At 43.8% G+C, this 27,773-nt stretch overlaps 2 protein-coding genes across 2 annotated transcripts in view; one reads left to right on the forward strand and one right to left on the reverse strand.

Annotated features, from left to right (window-relative positions):
* Nucleotides 1–27,773, forward strand: part of LOC309565781 (transmembrane protein 272-like) — a 150,700-nt gene that overhangs the window by 105,102 nt on the left and 17,825 nt on the right. The window contains exon 4 of the mRNA XM_082270772.1: nt 9,889–10,052. Coding sequence (XP_082126898.1) covers nt 9,889–10,052 — 164 coding nt within the window. The remainder of the gene's footprint in view (nt 1–9,888; nt 10,053–27,773) is intronic.
* LOC309565999 (uncharacterized protein) overlaps nt 1–27,773 on the reverse strand; it is a gene marked incomplete at both ends in the record, with an annotated part of 492,320 nt that overhangs the window by 47,061 nt on the left and 417,486 nt on the right. The window lies entirely within an intron of this gene.

The following is a 27,773-nucleotide window of genomic DNA, read 5'->3' on the forward strand; positions in this document are numbered from 1 at the left end:
CAAAACTGGGATCAGTCATCATATTGGGGGACTTAAATTATCCCAATATTGACTGGGAAGAGGGGACTACACACCCACAGAAGGCCCGTCTATTCATGGAAATGTTACAGGACAACTACATGTCTCAGTTGGTGGATTCTCCTACTAGAGAAAATGCAGTCCTGGATCTATTGATCACTAAGACCCAGACCTAATCTTGGAGGTAGGAGTCCAGGACAACCTGGGCTCTACCGATCACAGGATGATCACATTTAGCGTAAATAACAATATAACAAGGCAAGAGGGGAACATTAGAACCCTAAACTTCAGAAGGGCAAACTTTCCCAAATTGTGCTCAATGATGGAAAGGGTAAACTGGGACCAAACCCTGGGAACACTGACCATGGAGGAAAAATGGGAATGCTTTAGGAACATATTAAACAAATGCATCTTTCAGTGCTTTCCTATCGGAAATACATTTAGAAGAGACAAAGCCAAACCTGGCTGGCTAAACTGTAATGTTAAAAAACTTATTAGGGGGAAAAAAAATGGCCTTCAAGAAATATAAATCAGAGGGCACAGTATCGGCTTTCGAGCAATACAAGGAGGCAAATAAGAAAAGTAAATACGAAATCAAAATGGCTAAAATCAACTTTGAGAGACAAATAGCGGAGGATAGTAAAAAGAACCCAAAGAAATTCTTTAAATATATCAACAGCAAAAAAACTAGGGCAGAGCATGTTGCATACATAATTAATGATGATGGGAGAATGGTTACAGAGGGCACTGAAAAAGCAACTGTGCTGAACGCTTTTTTCTCGTCAGTCTTTACACATGAAAAGGAGGGGTACACTGACCATGACTGTATGGTTAGTAGTAATACACAGGACTTGCCCCTATGGCTAACAGAGGGAGAAATCAGGAAAAGGCTGGATAAAATTAACACAAATAAATCACCAGGCCCAGATGGCGTACATCCAAGAGTACTCAAAGAACTTAGTAAGGTTATATCTAGACCACTGTTCGTGATCTTTGCTGACAGTATTATGACAGGAAATGTACCAGGGGATTGGAGGAAAGCAAACGTGGTACCGATATTCAAAAAAGGGCAGAGGCATGTCCCGGGAAATTATAGGCCTGTCAGTCTGACATCGATAGTATGTAAACTTCTGGAGGGGATGATAAGGGACTATATCGTAGAGTTTGCTAAAGACAAAAACATCATCAGCAGTAATCAGCACGGGTTTACAAATGGGCGTTCTTGTCAAACCAAGCTCTTAACATTCTATGAGGAGGTAAGCTGTGAGCTAGATAGGGGGAGACCAGTGGATGTGGTGTACCTGGATTTCGCTAAGGCGTTTGATACAGTTCCCCACAAGCGCTTAATTTATAAAATAAGGTCTGCAGGCATCGACCGCAGGGTTTGCTCTTGGATACGGAACTGGCTAAAAGGGCGCATCCAAAGGGTGGTAATAAATAGCGCATACTCAGACTGGTCTGGGGTGGTAAGTGGGGTCCCCCAAGGCTCAGTCCTGGGACCAACCTTGTTCAATTTATTCATAAACAGCATTGAGGACGGGATCAGTAGTTCTCTATCAGTTTTTGCAGATGACACAAAATTGGGCAGGGCAATAACTGCACAGCATGGAGCAGATATCCTACAGAATGACCTGGACAAAATAACAAAGTGGGTAAAGACATGGCAAATGAGGTTTAATGTGGAGAAGTGTAAGGTTTTGCACTTGGGGACTAAAAACATAAAAGCACAATACACTTTAGGGGGGGAACCTTTGGGGGAATCAAAAATGGAGAAAGATCTGGGAGTCTTGGTAGAGGATAGACTAGGTAATAGCATGCAATGTAAGGCGGCAGCTGCCAAAGCCGGCAGAATATTAGCATGCATAAAAAAAGGGATGTATTCCAGAGATAAGACTATAATCCTTGCACTTTATAAAACTCTGGTCCGACCACATCTGGAGTACTCTGTCCAGTTCTGGTCACCAGTCCTCAGGAGGGGTGTGTTGGAGCTGGAGAGAGTCCAGAGAAGGGCAACTAAACTAATTAGGGGATTGGAGGACCTTAATTATGAAGAGTGTCTGCAATCGCTTGATTTATTCTCCCTGGAGAAGAGACGCCTGAGAGGGTACATGATAGCAATTTATAAATATCTCAATGGTGATATCAGCATAGAAAAAAAGCTATTCAGTCGAAAGGATTGCATGAGGACTCGGGGGCATAGAATGCGATTAGAGGAGAAGCGTTTTAACCTCAGGCAACGTGGGGGGTTCTTTACTGTTAGGGCTTCAAGATTGTGGAATTCTCTACCACAAGAGGTGATTTCTGCGGGAAGTATGGTGGCTTTCAAAAGACTCTTAGACGTACATCTCAAGGAGAAAAACATTCAGGGGTATGAGAGATGATTACGGCCACACACACCTAAACAGGTTGAACTGGATAGACTATGGTCTTTATTCAACCTCACCTACTATGTAACTATGTAACATGATACATGATACAATAAATTGTTTTCAAAAGGTTTTACAAATAAAAATCTGAAAAGAGTGGCGTGCATTTGTATTGCCACATTGCCTTACCACATATTCTCTATTGAATTTAGGTCTAGACTTTGACTGGGCCATTCTAACACATGGATATGATTTGATCTAAACCATTTCATTGTAGCTCTGGCTGTATGTTTAGGGTCATTGTCCTGCTCCAGTATCAAGTCTTTTGCAGACTCTTACAGGTTTTCTTTTAGGATTGCCCTGTATTTGGCTCCATCCATCTTCCCATCAACTGTGACCAGCTTCCCTGTCTCTGCTGAAGAAAAGCATCCCCACATCATAATGCTGCCACCACCATGTTTCACAGTGGAATGGTGTGTTCAGGGTGATGTGCAGTGTTAGTTTTCTGCCATACATAGTGTTTTGCTTGTAGGCCAAAACGGTAAATTTTGGTCTCATCTGACCAGAGAACCTTCTTCCACATGTTTGCTGTGTCCCCCCCATGGCTTCTCGTAAACTGCACACAGGACTTCTTATGACTGTCTTTCAACAATGCCTTTTTTCTTGCCACTTTTAAGCCACTTTGTGTTGGTCTATCGCATAAAATCCCAATACAATACATTTACGTTTTTGGTTGTAACATGACAAAATGTGTAAATGTTCAAGGGGTATGTGATAGACTCACCTGGGACAGAGGCTTTTGGGAGGGACTGCAGGCTACCCTCTTGCCTACTGACTATGGGTCCTGGCTTTTAAAAGAACACTACTCTTTGTGAGGAGTATGCTGGGGGGACCCTTGGAGTGATGTTACTTTGGATTCAAGTCCATGTCTCCCCAAAACACACAGTCTCTGGGACTCTAGGCCCGAGGTCCTTGTTTAGGGCCTAGCTGCCCATTACCAATAAGGACTGCTTCACACAGACTCATAGCAGATGTTAATATCATCAGCTCAACCACCTGTCTTTCACACATTGTTAATTGTGCTAATTAACACACCTATTGTCTGCTAGCAAACTATTGGGGGATGTGTTTACACTTGTAATAATGTGTATTGCACTTTGTGAGCTCGATGCCAAAGTCTGTTGCTGGTGGTCTCCTGCTATTGTCTGTTTTTTAAGGTATTATGTGTTTTCTGCTAAGCTTATCTGTCCCATTGTTAATTGTGTCACCTATTATTTGCCTGCTAGCATTCTGTGTACTCCACCTAGGCTGGTTTAACAAGTTGCCGACCACCCGCCTCAAATATACTGCAGCAGGGTGGCTCGGGTGAATCGCCATACCTGTAAGGTGGTCGCGCGCAGGGCTGGGGGGGGGGGGGCGTGCACACGCCCCCGCTGTCCCCGCAATGTTCTTATTCAGTTCAGAACTGATCAGTCGTCAGGTCCAGGCCAATGATTTTTTGCCTGGACCTGTTGATCGTTTCTGACCAATGGCAGAACATCCTGTGCCTGTGTAATGTAAACATAGGCACAGGATATGCTGTAATCTCCTCTCCTGGAGTCCTTTTTGGTTTCAGCGTGAGAGAAGAGAACATCTACTGTGAGTACAGAAGCAGGACACTGACACCAGTTCACATAGGCACACATTTAACCCCCTGATCACCCCCTAATTAACCCTTTCACTCCCTGTCACAGTAAACACTACAAACAGTGCAGATCAAATTTACTTATCACTGTATTAGTGTCACTTGTGACTTCAGTTAGTTTGAGAGACAGTTAGTGGTAGTTAGAGGCAGTCACAGATAGGTTTAGGGTCCCAGCCATATATCCCCTAATAAAGGTTTAACCCTTTGATCACCCCCAGTTAACCCCTTCATTGCCCTGTCACAGTGTCACTATTGTAGTGTACAGATCCTTTTTCTCACCACTGTATTAGTGTCACAGGTGATATCAGTTAGTTAGCATCAATTCAGGACAGCGTCAGATTGTCCGCCACATATTTAGCAATACATTTTAACCCTTTGATTGCCAGTGACACGCACACACACACACACAAACACACACTAAACACCTCCATTACTAGTTTAGTGTCTGAACGGACCAATATCTTTGATCTGATCAGAACCATAGTAGTGCCCCCAATAGTTTAGTGTTCCCAAAATGCAGCGTTAGCAGGATCAGCCCGATACTGCCAGCTCCTGCGTTTAGCCCCTCGCCCCCCCTCCCCCAAGAAGTGCAGAATCTGCAGATTACTGTCTCTTCCAATACACAGCACTCTAAACCGCAGCGTTAGCAGAGTCAGGTCTGATCTCTGCTAGCACTAGTAGTTACATTTTTTGGTAGCGGTTCAAACAGGCCTTGACAACCAGGTGCTTTTTTACCTGTGAATCACACTAGGTACCTATACATTTATTGGCCAAAATGTCCAAACAGAGGTACACTAGTGAAGAAGCCTACACGATGTTGAGCATGACAGATGAGAGCGATGGGGAAGCATCACTCTCAGAATCAGGCTCATTATTCGAACCTGTAGACAGCAGCGGCACCTTGACAGATAGCTCTGTCAACTGAGAAGTGGTTCCTGCTAAGGTTAGGCGTACCAGACCCCACTCTTCTATTGCTGAGGTGCAACAACCGCAGGGTTCTCGTATGTAGCAGAGTGTCTGTGATACTAGTGCCGCTCAACCTTCTGGTGAACTGGCAAGCACCAGCAGCCTAATAGTCAAACCAGCACTGGTTTGGTCAAATGGTCATAGTCAAACAGCACTGCAGTAACACTTGGTGACATGGTGAGTCCCATAAGTTCAGTTCAAGCTGGTGCAATGGCTAGCACAAGTAGTGTCCTGCAGCCACCAATAATTTGAAGACAGACCCGTAGAGCCCATAGTGTCCTTCCTGATGCGCTTGCAAATCCTGATTGAGAGCCCACCACTTCTGCAGCGCCCGTACTTCCCCCATTCACTGGCCAAACAGGAATTCAGGTGGAAACAGACAATTTTAGTTCCTTTGATTTTTATGAGCTGTTTTTCACAGAGCATCTTTACATCTCTATTGCGGACCAAAGCAATTTATATGCCGATCAATTCATCGCCGCAAATCCAAATTTGACCCTTGCCCGAGAATTTGCATGGAAATGAATCACGGTTTCCGAATTTAAAACTTTTCTTGGCCTATCCCTCCTTATGGGCATTAATAAAAAGAGTTGGTTGTGGTCATATTGGTCCACTGACCCAAATCACCATATGCCCGTGTTCTCTGCTGCCATGGCCAGGACTAGATACAAGCAAATCTTGCGGTTCATGCACTTCAGTGACAATGAACTCTGTCGTCCTCAGGGTGACCCTGGATATGACTGGCTCCACAAAATTCAGACCCTTGTAAATCACTTTAACCAGAAGTTTGCAGCCTTGTATATGCCCCAACAAGCTGTCTGCATTTATGAGTCCCTGATTAAATTTTCTGTCCGCCTTGCTTTCAAACAGTTTCTCCCCAGCAAGCGTGCCATATAGGTCAAAATGGGATAAGGCTCTGTGACAGGGCAACAGGCTATACATGTAGTTTCTGGGTTTAGGATGGAAAAAATAGCAATGTGGAGCCCTCAAACTGCCCAGACTACATGGGGAGCAGTGGCAAGATTGTTTGGGACTTGGTGTCACTCACACAGGAAGGGGTATCCATTTATACGTGGACAACTTCTATACAAGCGTGCCACTTTTTAGACACCTTTTTGATTTTGGAATAATCGCCGGTGCTTCCCCCAATGGCTTGTAGATTCCTGACTTAGACGGGGGGGAGAGAGCCTGCTTGAAGTCTGATAAATTGCTTGCAGTGATGGGGAGGGACACACAGAATGTTTTCATTCTGTCCTCCATTCACGCAGATATGACAGTCCAAATTGCAACGGCGACTGGTGTTGTTGAGGAGCCCCTCTGTGTCCGGGAATACAACCTTAACATGGGAGGGGTGGACTTCAACGACCAGATGATGGCGCCGTACTAAGCTGCCGTAAGGCCAGACGCTGGTACAAAAAATTGTCTGTATATTTATTTAAATTGGCTATGCTAAACACTTATGTGCTAAACAAAGTATCAGAAGGAAGTGGATCCTTCCTAAAATTCCAGGAAGAGATCTTTACAGCCCTTCTGTATCCAGAAGGTGCTGTGGCCCAAATTCACTATCCAGATGCAGTGAGCCGGCTGCATTTTCCGGATGTTCTCCCTAGTACCCCTACCCAAAGAGCACCCCAAAGAAGATGTCGTGTCTGTAGGAAACATGGATATAGGTGTGACACCCGTTATTTTTGTCCTTCCTGTCCTGGCCAACCTGGTCTCTGCATCAGGGACTGTTTCCGTCCCTACCACACACTAGTAGAGTATTAGTATAGGTACAGCACGGCACAGTCTAGGGCACACTTTCTCACAAAGGGTCTTGCATTTTGAGAGACCCTAGACTGGAACAGTTTTTTTACAGTTACAAAAAAGTGTAAAAAAAAGTTACAAAAAAAAAAATTAAAACATGAAAAAATAAAAAAGCCAAAAACAGTTGTCATTTTATTGAGTTAATTTTCTGTTCTTACTCTACTTTTCTACTCTTTCTGATATTACTGTACATTCAAATATAATGTTATACTGTTATGGTTTACTGTTACTGTGTTTTTTTGTTAACCATTGTTTGCTCTGCAGGTACGCCCATCAGCTGCAGCACTAATTTGTTTATTCAGACAGCAACAGCGTTTTCTCTAACCATATACGTAATCAATGATTGTAGCGCTGTAGGAGGTGATTTCACCACCGCAGTTAAAAAGAGCATATATGGCAAAGCATAGGGGAGGGGGTAGACACAGAGGGCATATCCCCCCTATGCTTCGCCTTTTTTTTAACTCTTTTCTTGGCAGAGTTTTCTTCATCCACTGCAATCAATGTGAATGGAGGAATCTGCTATGTTCTTTTTTTTTTCATTCAGCCCATGGGCTGAACGAAAAAAAAAGAACATTGCATGTATGCCCATCATTAGAAGTGAGTGGATGCTGGGAGGTCTAATGGTGGGCATACCACACACTTTCTGGTATTGTTTTTTACAGCCAGTGGTCAACTTTCATGTAAAAGCAATCCTTGCAGATAATTAGCCGCTAGACTGATTTTACAAGCAGTGGGAGGGTACTTCACCCCCCCCCCCTCCCGCCGCCTTGCACGGTTTTCTCCTGTCCCGCCGGATAACCCGAGACTGCAGCCAGTGGTTCCGTCAGCTGACCATAGAGCTGATTGGAGACCAGAATGGCTCCAATCATCTTTATGGCCTAAGATACCGGAAGCTATGAGCATTTCATGACTTTGGTTTCGCCGGGTATAAACAGAGCCATTGGGAAATTGGGAAAGCATCTTATTAATCTTGGTGTTATCAGATGCTTTAAGGGCAGAGGAAAGATCTAGAGTCCAATAGACCCCAGTTTTTTTTTTTTTTTTAAAAGGGTACCTGTCACTACTTGCTATCATAGGGGATATTTAAATTCCCTGAGATAATAAAAATATTATAAAAAGAAATAAAAAAAATGAAAGGAAAGGTGTCAAAATAAAATAAAAAAGCATGTGCTATCATGGTATTTCATGGCCTCATGGAATACCATGGAATATGTGAGTTATATATCATTTAAGTGACAACTTTGTGTAAAAAAATAAATAAATAAAAAATGGCATTTTCTCGATATTTGTGGCAAAATATAAAATATTCCATGGACTTAACATGCCTCTCAGAAAATAGCTTAGGCTATCTACTTTCCAAAAAGGGGTCATTTGGGGGGGGGTTGTGTCCTATTTTGGCATTTCATGGCCTCCGAAACTGTGATAGTGAGGAGTGACATCAACAATTTATGCCCTTAGAAAGCCTGAAGGCAGTGATTGGTTTTCGGGGTCCGGTACGTGGCTAGACTGCCAAAAAGTTTCACACATGGGGTATCCCCATACTCAGGAGAAGCGACAGAATGTATTTTGGGGTTTAATTCCACATATACCCATGAAATGTGTGAGCAATATATCATTTCAATTACAACTATGTGTAAAAAAATTTTTTTGTAATTTTTCAATCAATTGTGACAAAAAAATGTAATATTCAATTGGTTTAACATGCCTCTCAGAAAATTCCTTGGGGTGTCTACTTTCTAAAAAGGGGTAATTTGGAGAGGTTTTGTACTGCCCTGCCATTTTAGTACTTCAAGAAATGAGATAGGCATCAGAAAATAAAAGCTGCGTAAATTCCAGTATATACACCATAGTTTGTATAACATTTGCGCAAACCAAAGATTTTTTGTTGTATCAAAGACATGTAGCTAAATACATTTTGGCCTAAATGTATGACAAAAATTGAGTGCATTGGATATTTTTTATTAGAAAAGTAGAAAATATAATTTTTTTTTAAAATGTTCGTTTTTATTTTAGTTTATATCGCAAAAAATAAAAACAGCAAAGATGATCAAATACCCCCAAAAGAAAGCTCTATTTGTGGTAAAAAAAAAAAAAAGAATTTTGTTTGGGTACAGCTTTTCATGACCATGGAATTGTTAGTTAAAGTCACGCAGTGTCAAATTGCAAAAAATGGCCTGGTCATTAAGGGGGTAAACCCTTCCGATCCAGAAGTAGTTAATTAGAATGTTAATTATATTTCTGTATACAGTTGCATTTGCATACGATAATGTGATCAGCCTCATCTGGTTGTGTAGTATAACTTCTCTGTGTGTCAAATAAAGAGCCCTCTAATTCCTCCTGTATTGAATTGTATTGTAACTATTTTGTTTTCCCTCATATTGTAAAGCGCTGTGCAAACTGTTGGCACTATATAAATACTGTATAATAATAATAATTAAGAGCTCCAGTTTTGCAGCTAAATGTGTCCTACCTTTTTCTTGGTTGCAAAATGTGGCTATAATATCTAAAATCTATGTTCAGACAGGAGGAAGTGGTATACTGATGGAAACACTCAAGAGGAGTGCGGGTCAGTGCCGTCACATTCAAATATTTATTTGTAAAAATGTTGAAAACCATTTATTATGTTCCTTCCACTTCACAAATATGTGCCACTTTGTGTTGGTATATCACATAAAATCCCAATAAAATAAATTTACGTTTTTGGTTGTAACATGACAAAAAGGTAGAAAATTACAAAAAGGTAGAAAATTGCAAGGGTTATGACATTGTGACATGGCAAAGGCACTGCATATTTTATATATAAACACATACACATATATATATGTGTGTGTGTGTGTGTGTGTGTGTGTGTGTGTGTGTGTGTGTGTGTGTGTATATATATATATATATATATATATATATATATATATATATACACACATATATATTTTGTTCTTAAAAAATTGTTTGGTTGGCTGTGTTTTGTTCTAGAATTCCATTGTAGAACCAAATACTTTAATTTGTGAAAGCAAAATGTGAACAGATCTAATACTTTATTTTCCATTCTAGGAAGTGTCTGGGTATTTACAATCTACCACCTCAACCCTAAAGACTGTGATGATACTTTATATAAATTTGCATTTGGAATCTTAATATTAGAATACATCCTTATATGTATTACTATAGTCTTGATCTGCCTTGGAGCTTGCTGTAGTTGCTGCATAGTTACACTGGTAAGTACTTCATTAATGATTCACATAAAAATGTCTAGAAATATATTAGGGGGATTAGCATTTTTCATTTGTGTTTGATTATATTGTCTTAAATTGGAGCTAAACTCTCTCAATCAACAATAACTATTTTTAACCACTTGCTGACCGTAGGCTGTCATATGACGTCCACAGTTTGCAGTGGTTATACAGGGATGATGCCTGTATCAGCATTTTCATCCAGCGATTCCCTGTGAGGCAGAAGTGATTCAAGCAGCTGAACAGCCACGCGGTTACTTCTGTGGACGGTGGAAGAGGGGTCCCTGGTCTTGCCACCGCCACCTTTTCCAGGCTCTCCTGTCTGATTGTGCAATCCAGGAGTGCTGTGGCCAGCGACAACGACTGCGCAGCACAGAGAGAGAGAGAAACTGCTATTGTTCCTCCCTCTCTCAAGGATTTTGTCACTTCTGGCTCTGCCTCTCTGTTTACCTGGCCGTTAGCTGTCAGGAAAGCAACCAATCAGACCGATCTGTGTCTGATCAGCTGCATTGAAGGCCAGAGGAGAGATTTGGGGCTTATGTGCAAATGCGAACGCATAGGTAAGTCCCACACACACATATGTATAAGTTGATTGCACCACACGTGAGGTATCATCGCGAACGTCAGAGCAAGAGCAATAATTCTAGTGCCAGACTTCCTTTGTAACTCTAAATTCGTATCCTGTAAACATTTTTAAACGGTCGAGTATGGTGAATTTTAAGTACCATAGTTTGCCACTATTCCACTGGCAAATGCAATTTTAAAGCGTGACATGCTTGGTATCTATTTATTCAGCGTAACATCATCTTTTACATTTTACCACAAAATTAGGTATTACATTGTATTTGTGGGCTATAAAATTAATTTTAAAGTTTATTTTTTCCCAAAATATTGCAATTGAAAAACGGCTGCGCAAATACCGTGTGACATAAAAAATAGCAAAACTCATCATTTTATTCTATAGGGCCTCTGCTAAAAAAAAAAAAAAAAAAAATATATATATAGGGTCAGCCTGGGACAGGGTTAAGAGAGGGTTATATGAAGAGGGCAGGTACTTTCCTTTTCAGACCTGCTTATTAATCAGTGGAGTTGTTTGCTGAAAGAGAGATAGACTTTAGCATGCTGTGTGGAAGGCTCCACTTGTGGATTGTGACCTGCTGGGTGGGATAAAACCTCTGAAAGACTGTAGCTCTAGCTAGAGCTGAGAAGTTTGCCTATAAGGCCCCTTTCACACAGGGAGTCCGTAATGCGGACTCCGTTTTTCTCAGCGGGGGATTGATCCACCGATCCCCCGCTGAGCAGGCGGATGGCAGCTCTGTCTCCGAGCTGTCAGGTCCCGCTGTTCTCTATGGGGGAATCGGATGGGAACAGACCGCCTGTCCATTCTCATCCGATCCCATCCGATCCACTGGATGGATGGAAAATAGGGCTTTCATCCGCCCAGATTTGACGGATCGGATGTTAATGGACATGTCTCTGCTGACATCCGATGCCCCACAGAGATGCATGGGGCGTCCGTTCAGATCTGCCAAAAAAACTGACAGGTGGATCTGAACGGACTCCCTGTGTGAAAGGGGCCTAATGCCCAGTACACACGATCCGAAAATCGGGCGACGTTCCATACGTTATTTTTCGTATTCTAGCAGCTCTCAATAATATTCGCTAACGGGAGAGGTTACTCATGATACGAATCTTCTCGGACGATAATTCTTAGCTTCCGGTATGCGTAACCACGCTGTAGCGTGTGAGGGGAAAATGATGTCTACTGCTCATGCGCTGTCTACTGCTCACCATTTTTTTCGGACGAACAACATACTGATAATACGATTATCGTACGATGTGTTATAATACAATCAAAATTTTTATGCTTGCACGACCGGATAATATCGGGTGAACTGTCGTGATCGCCTCTCGTAAGCTGTGTACTAACGATCCGATTATCGTCCGATCCTTTCACAAGCGTTAATTTTCGTCCGATTTTCGGATCGTGTGTACGGGCCATTAGACTGTTCACTATAGAACCTGTACGAAACTCCTGTGTGGGACTGTTTTTTCAAGACCAGCCTGTTTGTCTGCCTTAAAGCTGAATAAAAGCATGTTTTCATTTTACTGGACTGTCTCTGAGCTGGCTTTTCATCCCTCTGATCCCTTACAACATATATATATATATAATGTTTGGGGGTTCTAAGTAGTTTTCTAGCAAAAAAAAGTCGATTTCTAATTGTAGGAGACAAGTGTCAGAATTGACCCGGTTGGCAAATGGTAAATCTTTATGCTGCTAGCAGTAGTAAGTAGATAGGAATGTATATTATATTTACTTGTTTTAAACTTTCCTACGTTTCTTCATATGCTTGCTGGTTTCTGACCAAGGCCAAAAAAATGTCATACATCCCATGAGTCTTCATGGGCATTTCTTTTTTCTTTCATTTGGAGAAAGGGATGAAGGGTTTTCTCAGCAGGGTTTCTCAGAAGGGTTTCTAAGCACACCTTCCAGTCAGCATGCCTGAGCTATGGGTAGATGGACTCCAGGAAATGTTACATGAATCTTACTCAAGATGACCATGGCTAGAAATGTTAGGGGGTTCTTTTCAAAGTGATTTTTCAACAAAGTAAAGCATGGATAGCTGGGTGAGTTTGAATATTGAAAATGCATTTTAGTTTGTGATGCTCAGATACAGTTAAAGTCATTGTTAATGATCACCTTGTAAAACAACTCATTTAGTTTAAAATAGAACTGAAAGGCAAAATATTTTTTGTATAGATGAAAAAAAAATTATAAATTCCTTTTCCCCTTTTTTTATGTGATCACATTCCCTCTGTTCTCAGCTGCATAAGAGCTCAGGGAGGAGAAGCAGCAGCACACAGTTTGCCAGTAAATGGCTGTGCAGCGGGGGCGTGTCAGCACCAGTCTGATCATTGGAGAAGACCAGGCTGAGTTTTCAGTACAGCTAGAGAACAGACCACGATGTGGTCTCCTGCTTAGTGTGGTCAGTTTTTAAAAAGAAAGCAGAGGGACTGGCAAGAACACCATGGATTTCACATAAAGGAAGCAATACAAAAAGAACAGGATACTTTCTCATACAAGTACATGGTACAGCAGGCAGATATCAGGAATATGAAGTGTTGGGGTAACAAGTGCTTTATGTTCTGCTTTAACTGACAGTGACAAGAGACCACCTTTTGTTCTATGCATTTTTATGACAAAGCATGCCACTATACTTGTAAGTATGGGTTTTCTGATGCATTTGTGTTTTTTACCAGAGTGCATTGCAGATAGGTACTGCACATCAGAAGCCCAATACCTTGAGACATCACATACATTATATTTGTTGGTAAAGTAAAGTAAAACTACACTGCAAGCATAGTACTAAACTACAGTACATGCTTTTTGACAATAATGTACAGCTAAAACAGAATTTAGCATCTACCATAAAATTTGCTTAAACAATGATTAGTCTAATCCACCTATAAATGATGGAGAAAGAAGCTGGTTTACAGGAACCAAATAAAATAACAAAAAGAGAGTCAAACTCTCAATGTAAGAAGTGGCTGATGGGTAAACCTGTGCGTGATTAACTAAATTCAGGCAATGAAGAAAAATGTCCTTAGAATCTACTGGAGCTGGACTGAAAAAAAAAAGAACAATAATCTAATTAGGGTGAAAGGCCAAAACCACCTTGGGATGGAAGGAGTATCTAGTCCATAATACTACTGTATCTTTGTGCAAAACCAGAAAGGGTTCTTTACAGGCATATGTGTGCACAGTATGATGAGCGAGCTGTCCAGGCCGAGCATCAGTTTGGCCCCGAACAGTGCCCATTCAGGTGTTCGTAGAAGGCCCAAATTTGCAGGGTCCTCGGAAGGATGTTTGGAGGGATGAAAGGACTGGAGAATTTGTAACATCAAGGAAAAGGATTATTATTGGTTGGCAACCCTCCTTGACCACCGATACAAGGAATTCATCCTGTCCTTGCAGAGAGAGCACAGGATGAAATATCTTGAGGACGCCTTGAAGTGGAAGTTATGTAACACCTTTCTCAAAATAACTCAGTCCTGGATTAGCAGCAGCTATCAAGCCCTTGATTCTGATGTTGCTAATTACATTTGTTGGGGATCTTGAATTTCTGCAAGACTGGTTAGGCTGCCTAGCTTTGTGCATGTTTATTTTATCTTATTTTATCAGTGGTTTTTTGGTATAGGTTTCATTGACACAATTAACACCCAAGGCTAATTGTTTCTGTGCCTGTGTGACAAGTGCATATAATATTAATTTCTTTACATTAGGGTCCAGTCTTGCGCTCCCCAAGAGTAACTGTGAGGGGTTATAATGTGCAGGCACCGCCAACATTTAAAGCAGAACTCCACTTAAAAGGGGAAGTTCTGCTTTTAAGGTCTCTGGCACAATTGGCACTTTTGAGGAGTGAGGGGGGAGAAGGTACCCGATTTTGACAGATATCTGCTTCCCACTTCCATTCCGAGTGCGCTCAGCAATGGCAGCTCTCCTTACTCCCTCCCCTGCAGTCTTCTGGGACACCAACAGGTCCCAGAAGATGGCATCCACAATTCACAATGCGCAGTGCGATTTGCCCGTGTGCAGTGGGCACCCGTCTGTGAAGCCGAAAGCTGTCTCAGTCGGGTGGCCATAGGAAAGATGTCGGCGCCGCCGAGGGAGGACAGAGGATGAAGACAGCTGGTGCACTGCTAGACTGTAGGACAGGTGAGTGACTGTTTTTTAAAAGTCAACAGCTGCACTTTTTGTAGCTGCTGAATTTTTTTTTTTTTTGACAGGTGGCTGGAACTCTTTTTTAAGGCCCAATTTTTCCGCACCTGTTTATAGGTGCATATAATTTCAACTTTTTACAGCAAGGCCAATTCTTGCATCATCAAGAGTACATCTATAGGGTTAATGCGTGGAGGCACCACCAACACTCAAGGACCAATTCTTCCACACCAGTGTGACAGCCGGGTGCAAATAACTTGAGTTTTCTTACAGCCGGGTCCAGTCCTGTGCCCCCCCCCCCCCCAAAAGTAACTGAGGAGTTACAGTGTGCAGGCACAACCAACACCCAAGGCCCAATCTTTCCACACCTGTGTGACATAATTTTTAACAGCAGAGTCCAACCCTTCGTTTGCTAAAGATAACTGTGAGGGATTATGGTGTGAAGGCACCACTATCACCCAAGGCCCAATTTTTCCACACTTATTATTTCTAGCCAAAGTCTGCAAAAGAGACACCAGACTATCTAAAAAAAATGTTTAATCTTGGCCAGAGTGTACTATAATTTGACTTTTTCACATGAGGCTTGCTCACTGATGCAAAACGTTGTTATTTCCAACTAAAGTCAGCCAAAAAGACACCAGAATTTATCCAACAAACATCTAATCTTGTTCCAAGTGCACTTAAATGTGGCCTCATCATACAAACTGGCTCCCCAAGCCGTTGTTTACAAAGCAAAGAAAACTTGCAGGGAAAATAAAATTAAATGTCTTTTTTTCTTTATATACAGTATGTCAGTTTTGCTGCAGCAGGTTCTATACACGGAACAGTTAGGCCACTTTACAGGCAGACTAAGGGGACCCCCCAGGCAATATATTTAAAGGAATTTTTAATTTTTATTGTTTCAGTTTAGACATCAATAAAATCACTGCTCATTTATGAACAATATTTTTTCTAATTTCTTTTTTGCATTGATACATGTCCCCCGGGGCAGTACTTGGGCCCCCATACCCTTTTTGTGGCCAAAAACCTGCATATAAGCCTTAAAAATGGGGACTTTTGATTTTTCGAATTCTGGTTCCATAGATTTTATTAGGATTTTTGGCTCTGGTCAGAACTTTTCTGGAGTTCTGGTGTAGAACAGAACCTGGGGATGTCCTGCCCATCACTAGTGTGCAGCCTATTACATTAGGGTGTGCACCCGAAAGCTCAAACAAACATGCGTGTGTATGTATACTGTATATTGTCTGGATCCGAGGGGTTAACAGGTAGCTGTGAGACAGTTCAGTCAACTTAAAAGCAGCTTTATTCAGCAAAAACAGAAAAAATGACAGACTTTGTCTTCATGGGCAGCTTAAAACACAAAGGGCTCTGCTCATCAGTATAACACTTTCCTTTAATCACTTCAGCTCTGGAAGGTTTTACCCCCTTAATGACCAGGCCATTTTTTTCGATATGACACTACGTTGCTTTAACTGACAATTGTGTGGTCATGCAACGATGTACCCAAATAAAATTGATGGGTTTTTTCCCCACAAATAGAGCTTTCTTTTAGTGGTATTTGATCACCTCTGCGGTTTTTATTTTTTGCATTATAAACAAAAAAAGAACCACAATTTTGGAAAAAAAAAAACAATATTTTTTATTTTCTGCTATAAAACATTCCCTATAATTAAAAAAAAAAAAAAAAAAATCTAAATTTTTTCATCAATTTAGGCTGTTATGTTATCTGCATATTTTTGGTAAAAAAAAATCCTAATAAGTGTACTTACTAGTAATGGCGGCGATCAGCGATTTTTAGCAGGACTGCAACATTGCGGCAGACAAATCTGACACCAAGTGACACTTTTTGGGGACCAGTGACACCAATACAGTGATCAGTGCTAAAAAAAATGCACTGTTACTGTATAAATGACATTGGCAGGAAAGGGGTTAACACCAGGGGCGATCAAGGAGTTAAGTGTGCTCCTAGGGAGTGCTTTCTAACTGTACTTGGATTGGATGCACTAGAGGAAAAGAGAGATCTGTGTTTAAGCTTAGCTGAAATACAAGAGCTCTCTTTTGCTCCCTGACAGAACAGCGGTCTGCCTTGTTTACATAGGCAGACCGCTGTTCTGTCATTCCACTGATTGATCAGGGGGTCCCGGTGGCCATAGTGGCCCCCGGACCCGCTGATTGGCTCCCGCTGTGTCCAATCACAGTGGGAGCTGCGTTCCAGGGGCGCATGCCCCCGAAAACCCGTGCACAAAATTACGTACATGTATGTGATTTTGCACAACCGGGTCGAACTGCCACAGTATATATGCGGCAGACGCTTCAGAAGTGGTTAAATCCTGTTAGCATCCCAGCCAAAGAAACATTGCAGAGTCCCGCTTACAGGCCAGCTCACTCAGCAGGTCACAGTCCACTTGTGGAGCCTTCCAGGCAGCATGCAGGTCTCTCCTCACTGCTAGCAAACACATACCTCCCAACATTTGAACTTCAGAATGAGGGACACTTGAGGGAAGGAGTGACCTACTACGTGCGACGTGGCAAAGTGTGGGTGTGGCCAAATGTGTAAAAGTGGGAGGGGCTTGAGGGGCGTGGTTAAACATAACCCAAGCTTCATTGTACCTAAAAATATGCTTAGATTGCTTTTTCTGAGCCTACCTTAAAGAAGAACTTAATTAAAATAGTCAGGAACTGCATAGCAACCAGCAAGTGTTGAGACAATATACAATATAATGTACAGTATTATGTATATAGTGCAGGAGTGTGTAATGCAGAGCACAGGGATTGGGGATTGGTGAGTGTTGCAGTCAGTATTAGGTTTGGTTAGGTTTGGGTTAAGGAGTACATGACAACACAGAGCAGGGTCCAGGATTGTTATCCACAGAATGCAGGGGTCAAGAGTATGTAATGCTCAGAATGCAGGGGACAGGGGTACGTAATGCTCAGAATGCAGGGGAGAGGAGTGTGTAATGTACATAATGCAGGGGAGAGTAGTGCGTAATGTACAGAATGCAGGGGAGAGGAGTGCGTAATATACAGAATAGAGGGGAGAGGACTGTGTAATGTACATAATGCAGGGGAGAGGAGTGCGTAATGTACAGAATGCAGGGGAGAAGAGTGTGTAATGTACAAAATGCAGGGGAGCAGAGTGTGTAATGTACAGAATGCAGGGGAGAGGAGTGTGTAATGTACAGAATGCAGGGGAGAGGAGTGTTTAATGTACAGAATGCAGGGTGCAGGAGTGTTTAATGTACAGAATGCAGGGGACATGAGTGTGTAATGTACAGAATGCACAGGACAGGAGGGTTATCCACAGAATGCAGGGGTCAGGAGTATATAATGATAATGAAAAAAGGTGCGCGAACCAATATGAAAGTGTAAAAGCAGCACTGTGATGAAGTGAATATGTGAAAAAAATTGTAACTGAAAATTACAAAAGTGCGCTATTACTAAACAATAAAACAATAAACATTGTCCATATGTGAAAAAATCCAAAAAACAATGCAGAAAACAATGAGGAGTCTATTCCATCTGAAGGGGAGTGTTCCCAAGGTGATGCATGTAAAACGGACCAACTTGATTGGTGATAGGTGAATTAACCTCTTACCAAAACAATAATCCAGTAAAACGTGACTTGGTGCAAAAACTGAAAACTTAAGGTGACACCCAGTGATGTGAATGGACTCTTACCACAATGGAGAGAGAATGGAGCATATGCTGTGGTACCAGGGAGTCCAGTCAAATGGCCACACTTGAAAAAATATCCAGAGGGATGGATGGATGGAGCTTCCCGGTATCTTCTGACGGGTCTGGAGGCTTCCACAGGTAGAATTGCCAGCAGGAGGGCCACAATAAAGAAGATGAAGGGACTGATAGTGCGTTACCCACGGTTTATTGAATAAAAAATGGTAAAAACACTCACAAACATCCTTTGAGGTAGACAGCAAAATGCTCAAAAGAAGTCGCGGTCGCCTGCAGTGCGATCCGGGACCGTGCTGCTACAGGTCCCGGATCGGTCCCTTCCTCTTCTTTATTGTGGCCCCAGCACCAGTGGCTGGTGCTCACAATGTTTGGGGGCACGCAAACAGAAAAATGTAATAGGCATTGCTTTGCGGCAAAAAAACGCTGTAAAAAATTGCGTGACTTTGTGAGGTCACGAAAGTGTGAAAGGGGCCTTCAGTAATCAAGGTATAGTGTGCCCTCTTCAATGCAGAGTGACCAGCATGCCCCCTTCAATGCAGAGAGACCAGAGTGCCCCCTTCAATGCAGAGAGACCAGCGTGCCCCCTTCAATGCAGAGAGACCAGCGTGCCCCCTTCAATGCAGAGAGACCAGCATGCCCCCTTTCAATGCAGAGAGACCAGTGTGCCCCCTTTCAATGCAGAGAGACCAGTGTGCCCCCTTTCAATGCAGAGAGAGCAGCGTGCCCCATTTCAATGCAGAAAGACCAGCGTGCCCCCTTTCAATGCAGAGAGATCATCGTGCCCCCTTTCAATGCATAGAGACCAGCGTGCCCCCTTTAATGCAGAGAGACCAGCGTGCCCCCTTTTAATGCAGAGAGACCAGCGTGCCCCCTTCAATGCAGAGAGACCAGCGTGCCCCCTTTCAATGGAGAGAGACCAGCGTGCCCCCTTTCAATGTCTCGGACCCGCTTCCTGATTGGCCAGGAGGAGGATCCGTGTGACAATAGCGAATTTTCATTTGCTATTGTGACACAAATGGGGGGCCTAGGGCGCAGTGCTCTGCGCCCCGGACCCACCCTTTCCTGAAGCCTATTAGAGCCTCTGGCTCTAATCAGGAGCTTCAGAAAACAAAAAAAAACATTGAACTCCATGCGTCCGGCGCCCCAACGCACCGGCCGCCACTGCCCAGTGCCAATCCTCATTTCCTCCATTCCCCCTTCCAACCCAATCTCTCTCCTTCTTTAAGCATAAGTCCCCCAATCTCCATTTCTAGCAGAATTCCTCTCCCCCACTCTGTTCCCCCTGCCACTGTGCCCCCCCTCTTCTGTGTAGCCTCCTGTCATTGTGCTCCCCCTTGTCACTGAGTCCCCCCTCACTCCACTTCCTTGTCAGTGTGCCAAGCTACTACATGGCTCTTCTTACCAAGCAGGAACCGCTGACAGGCATGATGCAGGAACTGGTGGGGGGTACAGAGCTCTCCTTCACTGGAGCCAGACAGTAGAGCTGTCCTTTGCTGGATCTGGAGGCGGGGGGCGAAGTTGTTCCCTTGAGCCGGAGGCGGGGGGGCTGAGCTGTCCCGTGTTGGAGGCGGGGGCGGAGCTATCCCGTGATGGAGGCAGGGGCGGAGCTATCCCGTGATGGAGCCGGAGGCGGGGGGTGGAACTGTTCTGCACTGAAGGCAGAGGTAGGTGCAGAGTTGTCCACTCCTACTACATGGCTTACCAGACAGGCAGGAAACCGGAGTCGAAGGCGGGGGGTGGAGCTGTCCATCGGAGGCAGGGGGCATAGCTGTGAGGAGCTGGGAATCCGGGACTTCAGCCCAGATCCGCGGGACCCCGGGACTTACTTAGAATTGCGGGACGGTCCAGCGGAATCCGGGACTGTTTCTGAGGCATGCAAACAGCTCCACACAAACTCTCAGACCAGCTGACTAATAATCAGGTCTGAAGGGAAAGTACCTGCCCTCCTTAGTTAACACCCTCTTAACTTTGCCCCGGGATGATTCTCTACATATCACCCCCCCCCCCCCCACCTTGTTCCAAGCCAGGGTTCTGGACAATATACATCAAAATGGTCATAGGCCTGGGAAAAGGCATCCTCATTCCAATACATGCTCCCAGGTCTTTGCCCCCTTCCAACTCTGAACCTATATCCTCTTGATCATTCTTCTTTCATTTGTGAGGTCAGGCACTGATGTTGGACAACATGGCCTGGCTTGCAGTCTCTGTTCTAATTCATCCCAAAGGTGTCCTATTGGGTTGAGGTCAGGACTCTGCAGGCCAGTCAAGTTCCTCCACCCCAAGCTCACTCATCCATGTCTTTATGGACCTTGCTTTGTGCACTGGTGCACAATCATGTTGGAACAGGAAGAGGCCATCCCAACACAGTTCCCACAAAATTGGCATGAAATTGTCCAAAATGTTTTTGTATGCTGAGGCTCTAAAATTTCCCTTCACTGGAACTAAGAGGCCAAGCCAAACCCCTGAAAAACAACCCCACACTAAAATCCCTGGGATGCCATTAATATATTATATATATATATATACACACAAACACATCACATCACTGTTAAAATATTTTCCGTCAAGGGCCTTTTTATGGTGGTGAAAACAAAAGGAAAAGTTCACCACATTTTCGTCTACTGGCTAAAACTATGACAAAAATTATTTAACGAAAACCAAATTAAATTGCGAGGCAGGGACGTTTAGCCTCATGCACTTCTGTTTTTTACGGAGCTCCACCTGCTTCCACTCCCAGCAAGCAAGGGACTGGAGTCCGTAGCGTGTCTCGCTTAGCACCAGTTGGCAGGCTATTCAGCCAGCATTACAAGCCTCCGGGACGACCGTCCAGAGCAGCACTGTGCCTTAAAGGTCTCCCGACCAGAGTCCACTCCCAACGATGACTGTCAAGAGCAGAGAGTGTGCACATTATAATTACAGGCCTCCCCTCAGACCACCGTCCGTCCAGAGCACTGTGTGTATTACAGGTCTCCTCTGGCTATCAGGATATAGAGCACTGTGCACTACAGGCTACCCCTCAGACCTGAGACCACCATCCAGCACTACAGGCCTCTCAGTCAGACCACCATCCCAGAGCACTGTGCATTACAGTCCTCCCCTCAGACCACCATCCAGAGCACTGTGAAGCATTACAGCCCTCTCATAGTCTCATACCACCATCCAGAGCACTGTGCAGCATTACAGGCCTCTCAAACCACCATCCAGAGCACTGTGCTGTATTACAGGCCTCCTCAGACCACCGACCAGAGCACTATGTATTTTTACAGCCACTGTCCAGAGCACTGTGCAGAATAACGAGCCTCCTCAGACCACTGTCCAGAGCACTGTGTATTATTACAGCCACCGAACAGAGCACTGTGCAACATTACAGGCCTCATTAGACCATTGTCCAGAGCACTTTGTGCAATGAATTACAGGCCTTTTCTTCAGTCTATCCATGTCCAGAGCCTTGTGTGCATTACAGGCCTCCTCAGACCACTATCCAGAGCACTGTGCAGCATTACAGGCCTCCTCAGACCACTATCCAGAGCACTGTGCAGCATTACAGGCCTTCTCAGACCATCCAGAGTGGCTAAATCTCTATCTGAGTTTGTTCAAACCTTAATACCATAAATAATAAACTTGATATAGGAATTTTCTTTTTTTTTTTTTAACTCCAGGTGTGTATAATGAGTTTGGAAATTCTAAAGAAATGCTTAAATAATACATTACAATTTAACACATTGGATTTTAGCTAACTACAATTTTTTTATTCGACTAAAATGCACTGGAAATTTTAGCAGACTAAAATACGACTAAAACTAAAACAATTGCAGATGACTAAAATGGGACTTAAACTAAAATGGCATTTTAGTCTAAAGACTATAACTAAAATGAAATCAAAATTCAATGTCAAAATTAACACTGACACACAAAGACACACACAATTCCTGCTAAATCTAGAAGATAAAACTGTTTTGAGTAATAAATAAAGCTCTGTGTGTGTGTGTAATTGAGGCCTTGGGGCTCATTCACATGAGTGCTATGGCCTGTACAGTGTGAATCAGTGTTTTTTATGTGGTTGGAGCTATGTGCAGTCAGCATATGTTATGCTATGAGTATGCAGCAGCTGTACCAAACACAGCTGCAGGTCCTAATTTGCCGGTGTGTGGATGCAGGTGTACTGCCCCGAATACAAACAGTGTGCATTTGGGGCCCCTCACCCACATACCTGTCAAATTAGGACCTGTGGCTATGTTCGCACAGCCACTGTGTCCTCATAGAGTAACTGGTGTCTCCAGACATGAAACCAAACTGTTCATTCACACTGTATGAGCTAGAGAACCTTGAATGAGCCCTTCACTTTTTAAATTATTTTTTACAGTTTTAAATTTTTTTATTTTTACATTTTCTTTTTTTTTTAGTTTATTTACAAAGCTGTTCCCTGATGTCCAACTTTTGAGACAGAGAAAGGGGCTGAGAATAATAATTCATCAGTCCCTTTCTCTGCAGCCTCAGCTGCACTGGACAGTGAATGAACAGAGGCCACTGTTCATTCACAAACTTAAACATAGTAAACAAAATGTACTATGCTTCAGTTATGAATGAGCACAGAGAGTAATCAGTACCAATTACACATTTACCTGCCCCTTCCCCTTACACATTTACCTGCTCCATCCTGAAGATCCCCTCCCCATTTGCCTACAGCAGCCAGTTGGAGAGGTGTGGAGGGAAGTCAAAAGCACTGCAGAGGGGGCGAGGAGCACACAGGGGGGCCACAGGTAGCAGAGGTATCAAATCTTGGACAGGGAGAGTGATTAATGTGGCGGGATGAGGGGGGCGGGGCACCTGTAAGAACTGATCTCAACATGCTTCTCTATCTGCAGCAGCTGAAATGTGGTGGGAAGGAGAGGAAAAGAAGCCAGCTCACTTTGAGCTTCTTGATCTCCTCTAGAGACAGGTCTCGTCTCCCTATTTACTGTAAATGTAACTACTGTCCTCAATGTGTAGCACTGTTCCCGTGGGGCTTGCTGTATGATGACTTGTTGGGCTTCCTCTGATTACCAGCATACAGTCACTTAGGGTTCACACATTCAGCCTCGGTTTCCACTAGTGCGGCTACGAAGTCGTGCTACTTCTAGCACGACTTTGTAGCAAAAGTAAACCGCGGCTTCAGTTAGACTTGTCCCTCATATATAGAGGGAAGTCGCGCTCAAAAGTAGTACACAATTTACTTTTGAGGTCGCGGCAACTGAAGCCGCGGCAGTGGAAACGGTCCCCATTGAAAACAATGGGTTTTGACTTGCTGTGCGACTTGACATGTGTCAAGTCGCACCGCAAGTCGCACTAGTGGAAACCGAGCCTCATCCTTACTCCCAATAGCTCGTTGCTCAAAAAAAAACGTCCAGGGGTGTTGGTTTTTAGTATTTATTGTGGAACTTGTGTAGCAGGTTTTCCAGGCATTGAGCCTTAGGTGGGTCTACCATTGTTACCGGTTACCTCTCCAGCCCATGTGAGCTGCGACCCCAGGTTTGAGCACTGAGACAATGACAATTCCGGCATCTTTGGTTTGTTTTTTTTTATTGTATTTAGGGGACGGGAGAAGGGAATGAGTGGGATACTCCTCTGGCTCAACTAGGTACACTTTGGGACTCTTTTGGCAAGGAATGCCTATTAGCGCTGTCTTGACGCCAGCCGACACTAGCCAACGCTTCCTGACACTTGAATACACTGTAACGCTGAAAACTGTGCTGGAACCTCGACTTTAATTACGAAGATCCAGGACTGTAGAATACTTGACTCCTGACACTGCATTGCTCAAAAGTCACTGAATAGCTCCCTACAGCCCTGCGCTGGCTTGAGGTAGCTCCTCCTAAATTCCTGTGCTGCTGTAACTCTCAACTGGTACACTCCACACTGTGCAGTGACTCTTTAGGGCCCAAACTGCAGGTGCCCCCTTTAACCCTTCAGGGTCCTCTGACTAGGTACCCCCTCTAACTTCAAGGTCCTCTGACTAGGCACCCCCTTTACAGCTAGCTGACACTTGGATCCTAGAACCTTCTCCGGAGTGGTCCCCTCTAACACTAGGCAGCCCCCCAGGGGCAATCCACAGTACTCACGACCTGTGTAGGCTTTCCTGGGACTGGACCCCTCTCTCTCTCTCCGCTGGTTCTTGGCACACCGGATCCCCTTCAGCTCAACTCAGCACCCTCTGGATTCTCAGGCAGCACCCAGAGACATCCGCTTCCTCTGACAGAAGGAGAGACAGTCATACTCTCCCTCCTGGGACTCTGCTTCCCACCAAAGACCAGGAGTTATACACTCCCCTCAAACTTATACCCACTCCCAGAATCCTCTGCCGCAAAATCTGCCTTCTGGAGTAGCTACAAGCCTGAATGTGTCCCTGGTTGGATTTCCTCCACTGCCCTATGAGAAGACTCTCACAGAGCCAGTGGGGAGACTCCCCTCTCAGCAGACACACCTGGAAGCCATGACAACTTACCTGACAAAAATAAATCATGGCTCTGCTGTTAGGCAGACAAAGCCCACTATATTTTACCTAGCACCAACCTGTAGGGTGCTACACTTGGATGGGAGAAGGGAATAATGGGATACTCCAACTGGAACTATTGGATAAGGACAACTCTCACTTGGCCTCACCAGGTTGCTTGTGGAAGCAATCACACTGCTTAAACCATACTGCCACATGTATGGAAAGGGTTAGGTCTCCTTGATCTCTCTCTCCAGCAATAGACTGTGTGAACTTCATTATCTTCAGTATACTCTCTAGCATTCCCTTTTCTGACACCTGTCCACTGACTCTTGACTGAATTTCAAATGTAACCAGTTGACGATTCGCATAGCATGTAGGATTTTACGCCAAATGGTGCCCTCTTTGATGCAATGTATTGTACCCAGCTAAACTTTTCCTTGTAGGCCATTAGACTTTCATCTATGCTGATATCTCTTTCTGGCACATAGCTCCGTTGGAAATTCTTTAGAATCATTTGAGATACTTAAAAAATTTTCTTTAATTTTAGTGCAGGATGAGTAGTTTCATCAGATTCGTTGTTGTTTTCGAAGTGTAAATATTTCATGATCGGAGAAAATCTGTACTCTTACAAGACCATGCCAAAGAATGGAGTAGCAAGTAATGTATTAGTTGTCCAATACCACTTCAGCAGGGGTTTCCTCACCACTCCCTGAAGTATTATTAGGCACAGAATTTCCAAATGTCCTCTCTGGTCACTGGTTCCAGCTTTCTGCTTCTTGAAAACTTCCGATGCAGAGTAGCTAATTGTTGCTCTTTGTACCGGTTGTATAGGTTGTAACGGTCATCGGTCAGAAATAATTGTAAGTATGCCAAGGTGTTGTCATGTTCAATGTCTACTTTCATGCCAGGTGCTCCAGTAAATGGGAATCTTGGGGGCACTGCCTGTTCTGTACCGTAGTCAATAGAGCACCAAGTTCGCACATCACTGAGCTCAGTGCGAATCATCAATGTCGTCACTTTCAGTGTCCGATGACAAATTTCCCCACTAATCACTATTGCTAAATTATTCAAGTAATTCCAATTCACTATCGCTGTTTTCTAGCTGGTCTGAAACCGCTTTTGACCTAAAGGAATGCTTTATGGACGCCATGGACATTCTCAAGTTTCCAGGCAGAAAGAACAGTAAAAGTGCAGGCAGGGCACTGGACAAATCACTAGGGACAAAACTGAGGTTAAATGGTTTTTACACAGTAATGTAATCATGACAGATTACAATGTATTACAATGTGTTTGTGTGTTTTTGTTTATTTTTTTTTTTAAATTCCCGCCGGGTTCCGACCTCCTGCATCGCGGCACTCGCAGGGAAGGGAACCTGGAAGACTAATGCCGGCATCGGCCGGAGGACAGAGTGGGAGGACATTGGGGGATCGCAGGGACAAGGTAAGTAATCACTACAGGGTAATCCTGAGTGTGGCTCAGGGTTACCGCTTTTGGTACTGAAAATTAACTCCGAGCCACACTCGGGATTACTGCCAGGGAGGTTAAAGTAAAGCATTTCCGAATCACAAAAAATTGCCTGGTCATTAAGGGGGGTAAAACCATATGGTCCAGAAGTGGTTAAAGTCTTTCATAAGTCTGTCATTTTTTTTTTTTTTTTAATAAAGAGTTTACTACTGCTTTAAAAGGTGGCTGAAACAGAAACAAAAGGAAATTTGAACTGACTGTAATGCTTGTTCCAGTACCATGGGTCAGAAACTATTGATGGCAAGTGTAGCTTCATCTATAGTATCCTTTATTAGCAGTAGTAAAGGCTGGTTAATGCCATAATGTGCTGGTATGTACTGCAGCGGCATGCTGTCACCACTGCAGGCACTTCCATCTAAGCCTGATCTTCATGCCAAGTTTGTGTTCTCTGGCCATGTGAATGGCCGAGCCATGATGATGTGACTCCTGCACATGCGCACAGGAGTCACAATCACAACACAGCCTCTCTGCATTGACAGCTCACTCAGTGTGCCCTAAATGCAGAGCATATTGCACATGTGCATGATGAGCTGATGTAAATATCCCCTAAACAGTGCACATTTAGGAGATATTCACTGTACCTTCAGGTACATTATAGGTATATTATAGGCTTATCTGTAGATACAAGTGGAAAAAACTAGTTTACTAATGCTTTAAAGTAGTGATCGACAGATATCGTTTGCTCGTTGCCGACAAACATGTCACAGTGGATCATTGGATTGGAGTCAGTGGAGGACTACCACTGCAGTAAGGCACTCACTGCAACTACAGCAGTCAGTGCAAAACTGCTATAAAAAAGCTAGGCAACAGCTAGACAGTGGATTGGACTGGAGTCAATGGACTACCTCTGCAGTAGGATACTCACTGCAACTACAGCAGTCAGTGCAAAACTGCTAAAAAAAAAAGCTAGGCAACAGCTAGACAGTAGATTGGACTGGAGTCAGAAGACTACCTCTGCAGTAGGGCACTCACTGCAACTACTGCATTCAGTGCAGAACTGCTAGAAAAAGAGCAAGGAAACAGCTACACATGTCACAGTGGATCATTTTACTGGAGTCAGTGGAGGACTACCTCTGCAGTAAGGCACACTGTCACGTACCTGAAAGGAGACTGAATTGATCAGGTCGGCCTCTCTTATATCTCCCGCCCAGACCCAACTGAAGGTGAGACAGAGGGTGTCAAGGGACAGGAGGGACACGAGTGCCAGTGGGTGTTGATAGTTCAGGATAGGCAGCTTGTCCGGACTCCGGAAACTGGAACATGCAGCAATGTATGAGACAGGTGCAGCAGACAGCCAGGG

This window comes from Pelophylax lessonae (genome assembly GCF_965119305.1).
Source record: "Pelophylax lessonae genome assembly, chromosome: 10".
Classification (NCBI taxonomy): domain Eukaryota; kingdom Metazoa; phylum Chordata; class Amphibia; order Anura; family Ranidae; genus Pelophylax; species Pelophylax lessonae.